The sequence below is a fragment of the Populus alba genome, chromosome 1, assembly GCF_005239225.2.
Source record: "Populus alba chromosome 1, ASM523922v2, whole genome shotgun sequence".
In the NCBI taxonomy this organism is placed as follows: Eukaryota; Viridiplantae; Streptophyta; class Magnoliopsida; order Malpighiales; family Salicaceae; genus Populus; species Populus alba.
Window position 1 is genome coordinate 27,536,841 of NC_133284.1, and position 11,946 is coordinate 27,548,786.

The following is an 11,946-nucleotide window of genomic DNA, read 5'->3' on the forward strand; positions in this document are numbered from 1 at the left end:
TTAAATAATTTTTTGTATTAAAATATAAGTAAAATATATTTTTTTATTTTTTAAAAATTATTTTTGAAATTAGTATATCAAAATAATTTGAAAATATTAAAAATAAAAAAAATAAAAAAATTAAACTTTTTTAAAAATATTTTTAAAATTCAAAACAAATATGTCAGTGTCGTACTTCCACCCGTAGATAATCATGATATGGACTTAAGATTCAACAAAATCCCCATACAGTCAATTGAACTTGGGCTAGGAATTTCAGACCAAATTATTGTGCCTGATTTAGGAGCACAGCAAGCACATGGCACCTTATTACATGACAAAGAAATATATATAAACTAACGGATCTCAAAACCCCACTATAAACTTATGAAAAAACAAAACCCATTTAATAATTTATTTGAAGTCCGTTTTTTAATTTTTTAATTTTTGAAAAAAAAACAATAAGAAAAAAGGAAAAACAAAATATCAAAATCACAGTTTGTAAGCTCAAAGTCTGTCATTCAGCTAAAGAGTAGGAGAAATCTTTCAAGTTTCTGCATCTTCAACGACATCGTATTCAGTTTCCAAGCGAATTTTTTAGACCTCTAAAATCCCTGGAGTCAAATCCCACTGGTGGCTTTGAAATTTAGGGTTTTTCTGGGGGTGGCGCTGAGCTTAAGCAGTGTTGTTTTGGGTGTCAAAGCCGGCAATGGATTACGAGCCTTACGATAGCAGTGGTGAGCTTTTATCTACAAAGATCAAATCTTTTTGTGTTTCTGTATATGGCTTTTTGTTAATTCTCTAGGTTTATGTAATGATTTTTTATCGATTAGGGTTAGGGTTTTCTTGAAATCTTGATTTAAACTATTGGGTTTTAATGCGGATTTTGAAATTGAGGCTTTCTGAGTTTTCTTGGAGGAAAAAGTTGGGATTTTTAGATATGAAGTCAGGGATTTGCTGTATAATTTCTTTTCGAAGGATATTGTTTTTTTTTTTTTTTAGTTTTTAAATTTATTTTTGAATTGGAATCATTTGGGCAATATTGATGGGTGATGGTAATTCTGATTGGTGTTGGATTGCTAATTTATTCAAGTTAAGTGGAAAACTGTACTATTGAAGGTATATTTTTAGCAAGTTGTGCTTTTGTAAGTGAAATTTGTTGGATGTTGGTGATGGGCAGCAGTGTTTTGAGTGTTCTTGAATTTTCTTTCGAGTGTTGAAGTTTGAAACTCTAGTTGTAATTAGCAAGCTTGAAGCACTTAAAGACTCTTAACTTTCTGTCTTTGGAGTTGTAGCTTGTACATGTTAGAGAGAGAGTACATGAATGCTGCACTTTGTTGATTATTTCTATCACCATTTTGTTTGCTTTTGGATAATGTTGAAGGTAAATGCTCAAGTTGCTGAAAACCCCATATATTTTCATCAACATGCCTTTGATTACACTAAGTTTGGGTTTCTATTATAGTGTTAGTACTCTGTTCATCAAAATTTTCTTTAAATCTGAGTTTCATACCTCCTGGAGGTTCCCTTGATGCAACTTTCATCTGGAATTTGTGCAACCAATGAAGTAAATATAATATGGGCTTTAAATTTTGCGTACCTTGCCATTAATTGGTCTATAAGGCAAGGCGTAGAATTTGTTTTTCAGTAAACTTGGTACTGAATGGTATAGAAAACCCAAATGCAGTTAAGTGCTTATTGGGTAATGGACATCAATGAATGTTCTTGTTAAAATCCAAACAAAGCTGTCAGAGGTACAAGTTGCCAATAATGTACTGGAAATATTGAATCTTTAGACACGAGGGCACCAGGCATCAAGGAATTCATGTTGTTATGTCTCTAGCTGTGAAAGGCTTTGTCCATGGACCTTGCACTTTCAATGAATAGCCTCTGTTAAGTCATTTGTGCGCAACCAACTCTTTATTTTTGTTGTTGAAAATTCTGATCAATTTGTAATCCTGTTGTCATGGGTTTTCATAGTCTTATTTTTTGCTTTGCTTGATTTCAGGAACTGATGATGATCTTCCTCCATCACATCAAAACAGAATACCCAGAGGGGGTCGTGTGGCTGGGAATGGAAGACCAGTTGGAGGTTCAGTCCCTTATTCTAGAATGTATGGTGAAACTGATATGGAGACTCAAATTCACCAACTTGAGCAAGAAGCATACAGTTCAGTTCTAAGAGCCTTTAAAGCACAAGCTGATGCCATTACTTGGGTACTTCTTGTAATCTAATTATTTCGAGTTCTAATAGCTTTAAATCTGTCTGACCAGGTTTAAATGACCGCTACATGAAATGTATTTTCTTCAGGAGAAAGAAAGCTTGATAACAGAGCTTAGAAAGGAATTGAGATTGTCTAATGAGGAGCACAGAGAGCTTCTTGCCCGGGTTAATGCAGATGATGTAATAAGGAGGATAAGGTATGATAGGATGATGAAGCAATTTTATTTTTACTTTCCAAGTGAAACCCCTTTGGTTAGATCAGAGCAAGTATTAGTCTCTTTTTTCTTTAATGTGTATGATTTTGGGTGATGCCATTAGGGAATGGAGACAGGCTGGTGGGCATCAATCTGGCATGCTCACTACAGGTCAAGCTGTTCATGATCCAATACCTAGTCCTACTGTCTCTGCTTCTCGTAAGAAACAGAAGATGACCTCATCAATTCCTTCTCAATCCTTTGGTGGGCCATCTCCATCTTTTCACCCACAACCAGTTTCTGCATCACATCAGCCATCTTCATCTGCTGCTAAACGTGGACCGGTAACAGGACCCAAGGGCAAGAAGCAAAAACCAGTGAGTGAAAATTTGTTAGACATGGATTGAGATACAAAAGCTGGCAAATTGTACTCATTTATATGTCTATTTCCTTAATGTTTCTTTTTTCCATTTCTCAGGGTTTACCTGGTGCTTCTTCAATGAAGTCCATTCCATACCCATCCTCAGGTCCATCTGGAAGAGGTCAAGTTGCTAATAGACTATCTTCTGGTGCTGTTCCTGAAGGAGCTGATCAATATATTGGGAAGAGAGTCAAAACAAGGTGGCCTGATGATAATCACTTTTATGAGGCTGTTATAACTGACTTCAACCCAATTGAGGTATTTATTATTATTTATTTTCAGCATAATTTGTTTTCAACAGGTTATATAGCTCACTTATAGTTTTTGTTAGGGGCGGCATGCTCTGGTGTATGATATGGGAACAGCAAATGAGACATGGGAATGGGTTAATCTCTCAGAGGTATATATGTTGCTTTGTCCATAGGACCTATTGATTCTTTTATTTTATTTATTTTTCTTGTTTTGTTTCTTATATGGCTTGTGCTTTGGTGCTGCAATTTAGCATTGTAAAACTGGATGTCCGTATTATTCTGAAGCTTTTATATTGTAGGACTTGTTGTCACTGATGAAAAAGAAATGAAAAGTAGGTTGCACGTTCATTATGTTTTCGGAGTGGGAGAGACATATTTGAAGTGTGAATGGAAGTGTTTTGTAATTGTTGTGCTTTAACTGTTACTTTTTATCAAAATTTTAGGACTTTCTTAGCATGCACTTAGATAAATTCTTTGCTTTGAGAAGGCAATTCCAAATATGGTGCATGGTACAACTATTCAATTTGGGATCAAATGTTTAAACCATGAGAAAAAAGGTAGTTTCTGTTTTAACTTCCATTAACTGAATCTTTTCCTTGCAGATCTCTCCTGAGGATATACAATGGGTAGATGAAGACCCTGGAATCTCTCATCGTGGCAATTATGGTGGTTCAGGGCATGGGATAAATAGGTCAATGGGCCGGGATGGTGGTCCTGGTCCTGGAAGAGGTAGAGGGGTTACCAAAGGTCAATCCAGGAAAGAGTTGTTGCCTTCACAAAATGGGATTGGAAAGAAGGTGCCCGATGATATACAAATTCTTCATACAGATTCTCTAATCAGGGAGGTATGTGAAACCATGTTGATGGATACGAGGAATTCAAAATCTGTAACTTTTCCCACAGGTTATTTAATCAGTAGTAAATTTGAACAGGTAGAGAGAGTTTTCAATGCAAATCATCCTGATCCTCTTGAGATTGAGAAAGCAAAGAAAGTATTGAAGGTCAGACAAAAAGCTTGGTGGATTCTTTTGTCTGTTCCCTATTTCTTTTCCACATTTCCCAGCATTTTTATCTATTTTGTATATCTGAGTGGTTAATTTTCTCAAATCAGGATCATGAGCAAGCACTTGTAGATGCGATTTCAAGGCTTGCTGATATTTCTGATGGTGAAAGTGGTATGTATCATTCCATCTTGTATCTTTCTCTAGACTTTGCCTCATGTCAGTCATTTTAAAGATTGCTTAATAATTGTTGGGTGCTTGCCAAGAAAATTTGACATGATATGACTCCATAGTTGCCAAAATGAATAGTCATCATCTGATTCCTGAACAAGTAGAGGCTTTTGGGGCAACATATGATTCAGATGACCATAAGCCTCTTGTTCATATCTCTCTTGAGGTTAAATATGAACTTTTTACTTAGGCTGTCTCAAAGCTGTCGTGTGGACTGAGCTTCAGTCTTTGGCATCATCCTGGACCCAGTGGTTGGGAATAAGACATGCTACCCTGTGTGCAATCTCTAATGGTCAATTTTTTCTCCGTTGTCTATTTCACAGTTGTCAATTCTATGTTTACCAAACACAGGATTAGGGTGGCAATCCCATTCTATGCTGATATGGGTGCCATTGTTACACAGCATTTGAATAACATACTTTCCCTCTTTGCTTTTTTTTGAAGTCACTAATATTATATTCACCCAGTCAAATAAGTAACTATAGAATTTCTATAATAGTGGATAAAATGGTCTCTTGCTTCATGGATGCTTAGCTCATCCATGTTTTGGAAACGGGCATATACATTCCTGGATATATTAGTCCAGCTGTACTCTGAACTTCATCTTATTGAATTCCTATGTTCGGTAATTTTCTTGGAAACAGATGAAGGTGGCCGCCGTTATGGGCAGGCATTGGAGAGAGAATGACAAAACCAGATAATGGGGTAGCAGTGACTCATGCAGTGGTAGAGAGACAGTGATCTGACTTGAAGAATGTCCACCTTTTTTTGTATAAAACCTTACCAGAATTATATATTGTTCCCCAACATGGAAGGGCTCTTGGTTAGGTTGGTGTAGGATATAGGTAGTACTGTAGGAATCAAATTGTTGTAGCCAGGTGAGAATTTCTTTGGTAACAGTAAAAATAGTCTCTTTCAATGTGTAACATTATTTGTTGATCAGTATCTAGCGTGCTATAATGTATAAATTTTGCCCCTTTTTGATTAATTTGTGTTCTCGCCTGTTGAAAGTGACTGCTTCTCATTGCTGTAACCTAATGAATGAAATCATTTTTCTTATCTTCTTCCTGGTTTGCCCTATCAAAATTTACTTGTATTGACTTTTTAAAAAAAGGTGGATGCACTAATGTCTGTCGTCAAAAACTCGGAGGTGTGGAAGTGTGCTGAGGAAGTGGGATAAGTCACGGAACCTTGTCATATCCCACTTATGATATTCCATGGGGCACCAATAAGAGAGAATAAAGGAGAAGCAATCGTGCTCTCCCTGCGCCTCACCTATCATCTGCCACCTTTTGCTGGGAAAGTGACCTACGAGTCGCAACAAAATACGGGTCACTTTTACTTATGGAAGAACAACTCATACCATTGTATTTGTTGTCCTATCTTTACAAATTCTTGCTTTAAAAAATTAGGAAGTTCATGAATCTGTAAATTTCCCTTTTTACTTGGTCAATCTGTACATTGCTCGCTTATGGACCACAAATGCTCCCCTGCTTCTGACAGGGTTTTAAAAAAAATCAATCTGGAATTAATGTTTTTCTTAAAAAAAAAAAGTTTATTTTTAATTACTTCAAAACAAAATTGTTACTGACGCCATTTTAGATTGGGTTTAATAAGAATCTACAGCTTTGAATAATCATCATGGTTAATATAATACAATAATGTATTATAGTACAGGTTTAATACAGCTTGGGGATCCACAGCAATGTAAACGATTGTTTTGATCCATGATAAATAAATAAATAATTACATAATTGCCCTTGAACTAAAAAAAAAGGTTGGTTTCAAGGGCATTTTAGTCTTTTCATTCTAGTTTGTTTTGAATTTTTTGGATTTAGTTAGGGGCTATTTGATAATTTTAAATAATTGAATATTATTAAAAAAAATTGTTGACGCGTTAGCGCATGACAGCTCCCATGTCTTTTGGAAAGTGTGTGGGGCTATAAGATTGCCAAAATCCTCCATTTGCAATGGAGTTGAGAGTGGCGAGTCATCCTCTTTCTAGAAATGTGGCACATGCTCACGACAGAGATCTAGTTGGGCTATAAAGGAGTTTTTTTTTTGTTTCCTCTCTCTTTTTACTCTCATGCCCTTGAAATTCATGGCAGTCATTCCAAAAAATAATTGTGCCTTTAAGTTTGTCATTTTATCGATTTTGACCCTTATTCTTTTAATTACTATTTATTTTGCTTGTTGTTACTCATTTTGAGACCCTACGTAAATAAATAAAAAATACAAAAAACAAAAAATAAAAAAAAATATTGGAAGAAAATAAAAAATATATATATTACGAGAAAAGTATACCAGAATACTCAGGAAATCAATGGAGACTAGTTAAAGAAGATCAAATATACAAGATTAAAAAATTTGATAGTGTATTTTTGACTGATGAAGGCCTTATTGGCAAAGAAAATTTAATTTGAGGAGGAAAACTCAAAATTGAATGTTTAAGGACTCAATTTGATTTTTTAAGGTTTATTTGAATTTATTGAGGGCTTAATTACAACAAAAAATAATTTTTAAAGTTAATTTAAGCTTTCATTAGAAAACATTAAAGTCTAGGGGTCGAATTGTAATTTTTAGGAGTTAATTTGGTCAAATTAGGAGCTTAATTGCATAAATATTGAAGTTTGATAGCAATTATAGAATTGATTGAAGAAGTCCGAAACCAATGACCAAACTAAACAAAAAGCAAGATATGAGGGTTGAAATTAACTGAATTATGGGCTAAATTGAAATAAATTGAAGTTGTTTTTATCAATTAAGGGTTAAAATGCATAAATTTAGAACCAAGGACCAAAAGAAAAAATAAACCAACTCAGGGGTTGAGAATCAAGTTTGGCGGGGGTTAAATTGCTTGCAATTTAAAAGTTTTTATATGAATTAAAGGTGCATGCATCACAATTGGAAGAACAAAGACTAAATTGAAACTTTGAATAATTCCAAATTAAAAACCCTAATTTCTAAGGTGTTAACTCAGACAACGCATTGTTCAGCTTCTGTTTATTTTCTTACTTGGCAGTTCATAATGATCAGGTTGACATCTTCCAAAAGCTCCTTTAGAGTTCTAGACATCCAAATGATATGAGGTTTTTTTGCAAATGGAAGAGGAACATCTCATATACAACTTTATTTCCATGAAATTAGATGTTTACATCCCAACTTTTTCATGGAAGTTCCTAACATCTTGTCCCTGATTAGCCATCACTCAATTTTTAAACTTGGGGTTGATCAGGTTGGCAACTTCAAACACATGAATGTGCAGCTACATATCTACAAATTGAGCAAAGTTGGATTAAAATGAAAGGCGTGCATCCTCTCTACCAAATTCAGTTGGTCCCAAATAACGATGATGTCATAATTGCTCCAACAAAACCTTGAAAGTAGACAATCTAGTCAGTTCTGACAGTTTTGGTTGATCGAGTTGGCAACTTTAAGTGCTTGAGTATGAAGCTACAAACCTTCAAATTGAGTAGGGTTAGATTCAAATGAAAGGTATGCATCCCCTTTACCAACTTCAAGTGGTCACAAGCAATAATGATGTCAGAATTGCTTTGAAAAAGCCTTAAAAGTGAGCAACTCAATCATCCCTAATAGTGCAACTATCTTACAAAAATCGAGTTGGTTTTCATGTGTTCACACACAAAGGTTTTTTATTGAGTCCTTATCAAGGGTTCACAACACTCCTCTCAAGATCAAGAGGTCATAAATGAATTCAATACCTTCTAAAACCCTGCAAATACTAGAGGTAGAAAAAAACCCTATAAACATGTTAACTAGGGGTAGAGAAAAACAAAAAAAAAAAAGAGAAAAGAAAAGAAGAAGGGCTAAGAATAGATAAGAAAAAGGGAGAGTAATAACAATAAGAAATATAAGTTTAGATGTCCAAGAGTAAAAACCAAGTTTTTCTTAAACTTTGTAAGCTTGTGTGAGGCAAAACTTTCCAAAGAAAAGCTAAAAGAGAATAACTTGTTCTAGGTATACATTGCAAACCAAAAAATAGATCCTTTGTGGCCTAATTTTGTTGTTTTTGTTATATATATATATATATCAAAAGAAAAAAAAACCTTAAACAGAAACTTTAATACATTAAAAACATTAAAAAAAAAAAACACAGACTTTAAAATAACTAGATTAAACAGAAATCAAAGCAATAAGGAGGTGAATCTAGTTATTGCTTTGATTTCTGTTTAATCCAGTTATTTTAAAGTCTGTGTTTTTTTTTTATATATATGTTTTTAATGTATTAAAGTTTTTGTTTAAGTTTTTTTTTTCTTTTGATATATATATTAATGTTGTTTAAAGTTTTGGTTTAATTTAAGTTATGCTTGTTAATGTAAGGGTATTTATCCTTAGCATATTGAGCTTGTTCATGCACAAAAATAGGTTTAGAAAACCAATTTTAAATTCATGTTGCATGAAAATATAGGCTCTTTTAAGTTGTTAGTTCTAGATTTGGTATTTCATGCTCAGTTTGATTGTTTGATGTTTTTTTATTAGTTTTTAGATTAAACATGTTTGTGTATGATACCATAACTTCTTGGGATAAAAAAGACATGCTTTAAAAGCCAAAAATGATATTTTTTGGCTTGACAGAGGCTGCCTTTACTAGAAAATTTTTTAGTTTTATGGGCATGTTTTTCGTATTCTTGGAAAGAACATCACCTTACCCTCTAGATTTAGACCACATTTGATCCATTTCTTAGGAAGAACACCATTTTTTATGTTTGATCCGTTTTGTTCAATAATTTTTGAGTTTTTGTGTTTTTTGGGTGTTTAATCTATTTTTTAATTTGGTTTTGTTTAGGGGTTTTTTCTTGTCAAACAATGATTTGTGTCGGTTTATGGTTGAACAAAAACTTTCAAGTCAATCTTGTCAAGTCGACCAAGTAAAAAAAAACTATTTCTTGTTTTTTCTTTCATATGGCCAAAAATCCAAAAATATATGTAATTTGAGTAATTATTTGAAAATTCTAAAATACTTTTGCATGGATTTTACAACAAGTTTGTAAAATTTCTAAGGATTTTGGCTTACATTTCAAAAATAGCAAAACCATTTTTTTTTAATATATGAGATTATGAACTTATACATAAGATATATTTTTGATATTAAATAAAAAGATAGTTTGTTGTTATTTTATATATTGGCATTAAAACAATTAGGTTTTTTACTTCAAAGGATAAAAACCTCATTATTAGGGAAGACTTTTTTTCAACTTTAAATAGACCAACAATTAGAAAACACAATATTTTTTTTAGTTTATATTAGACAAATAAACAATGCAGCATACCATAAATAGGATATATTAGGGGTGTTAATACTTTTTCTTTATGTGATCAGTCTCTTTACACGAACTCTAAGACCAGTTAGGGTTCCTAGTGACCAAAATACTAGGTGATGACTCTTGTTCTTTTTTTTTCTTTTACTAATAAAAGACAAGAATTTCTTATCCTTTTCTCCCACATCATTCCTAACTATCCTAATCTAGGAGGATGATCGTCGCGACGTTGCATATGTGCGACATTGCTTTTTGGGATTTTTAAAGTTTAGCTTTTTTTTTTTCAATTTCATTCCTTAATATTTTTATTCCTTTTGATTTTTATATTCAATTTGATCCCCCTATTTTTTATTGCTCTTTTTCTATGTTTTATTTATTTTATTTTATTTATTTTGTCTCTTACTAATTTATTGTATTTGTTTTCTTAATCCAATCTCGGTCCTTCTTCTTTTGATTGCTATTTTCTTATCATTTTCTTGATTTATCTTTTTATTTTCCCTCAACATCTTATTTCATTTAGGTTTCTTATCCAATTTTGATCCTCATTCTTTCAATTTAGCCCCTAATTATTATTTTTTTTCATTTTGTTTTTATTCCATATTTGGTCCATATTGTTTGAGTTTTAAAATGTTTTACGATTGGAAGTTTTACTTTATCATTTTTTTTTTATGATTGCATTCCTATAGAGTAATCTCTATATTATGACCCGAGCTCGATTATGTTTGCCCTTTTTGGGGGTTGTTTATTAAAAATTGTTTTTTATATATATAAATTCATCATTTGATATTTGGTTATTAGACCTTTAACTTCATTGTTTGTTCCTTTTTTTTTTGTTGAGTTATCTCGATCTTATATCCCGGTTAACAAGTTAATCCGAGTTAACCTAGGTTGACTCAAAAAAAAAATTTCTATATTTTTTGTGAGGTTGGTTTTTTTTTTTTTTAATTTTATCCTTTGGCATTATATTATTGGCTCTTGAGCTTTGTGATTTTTTTGCTTTTCTTTTTATTGGGTTATCCTAAGTGCGGATTAGTCAAGTTAGTCCGTGTTAGTTTTTCAAAAACAAATTTATTTAAATTAGGTTTTTTTGCTAGGTCTTTTTTTTTTTAAAAAAAAAAAAATTTATTATTTTAATCTCAATCTCATGTCGTGGGTAACGAGTTAGTTGAGTTAACCTTGATTGACTCAAGTTTGTTTTCCCTTGACTTTTGTTTTATGACATTGATTTATTTTTTTTAATTTTATCATTTTACATTAAATTATTGGCCCTTGCTCTTTGTCAATTTTAGCTTTTCTTTCTATTAGGTTATCTTGAGAGTAGGTAAGTAAATTTAACCAGGGTTATCTCTTTTGTTTATATATATGTTTTTTTATTGAACTTTGATCTTTTTTTTACTAGGTCCTTCTTTAGAAATTCTAATTCTTTTTATATCAATCTCATATCGTGAGTCGTGGATTAGTCAAGTAGCCTAGGTAAAATGAATAAAATAAAAAAGCAATAGCTAAAATTATAGAAAAATATTTAAAAAAGAAAAAAAAAACTCGTATCAAACCAGGTTAACCCACTAAATTGACAACTTAGAACATGAGATTGGGATAACCCTACATGAAAGAAATGAAACAAAAAATAATAAAGGATGATTCATAATTAATCAAGTTTTGAAGAATCAAACTAAATAAAAATAATTAGAAAAAGGGTTTAAGAAAATGACGAACTGTCTCAAAATAATTCTACAAACTTATGACCTCGATCATCATAACGAGATTATCTTATAAAAGACAAATTCAAAACAAAATAATGACTCAAGAATCTCAATAAACTAAATGTTGATGGATGAAATTAAAAAAAAAAACATTAATATAAAAGAACATAAAAAATAAAAAAGACTATTGAAAAACCCAACTTAACCAAGTGGGTTAACCCATGAACCTTGTAACTCGATGCCTAAGACAGGTTGAGTACCCAAAAATAGGGGAAGAAATGGCCTGGCTTAACGGGGTTAAAATCTTGGGTTGATCAATGATACAATTAGTTAGGGGAACATCAAGTTAAAGCTCCTTGAGCTTTTACTCTATTATTATTATCAAAACAATATTGTTTTTACCTTTTAGCTGAATAAAAAATCAAGTGATTAGCGCGCCCGCGTGTGTGCGTGTGTGTATATATACGTTGTGAGTTTTTGACTGTAATATTAGACACAGATTACCATGGATTACTACAGTAAAATTATTATTTCACCCTTTAGTCAAAGAAATGGAAGCCTTTATGTTGGGGTCAATTTGGTCTTTTTTAATGACCCATTGATTATTAAAATATTATTAGAGGGTATATGCATCTTTCCCAAGTTTTTTAAATAGTAAAATAA

At 32.2% G+C, this 11,946-nt stretch overlaps 1 protein-coding gene across 1 annotated transcript; it reads left to right on the forward strand.

Annotated features, from left to right (window-relative positions):
- The first annotated feature begins 358 nt into the window (after window positions 1–358).
- LOC118045616 (protein EMSY-LIKE 3) lies at window positions 359–5,360 on the forward strand. Its single transcript, XM_035054288.2, has 10 exons — window positions 359–716; window positions 1,988–2,196; window positions 2,291–2,400; window positions 2,522–2,774; window positions 2,876–3,076; window positions 3,150–3,218; window positions 3,672–3,914; window positions 4,002–4,070; window positions 4,181–4,244; window positions 4,946–5,360. Exons 1-10 carry the CDS (start codon window positions 689–691, stop codon window positions 4,987–4,989), a joined length of 1,290 nt encoding a protein of 429 aa, XP_034910179.1. The 5' UTR covers window positions 359–688; the 3' UTR covers window positions 4,990–5,360.
- Window positions 5,361–11,946: the final 6,586 nt, after the last annotated feature.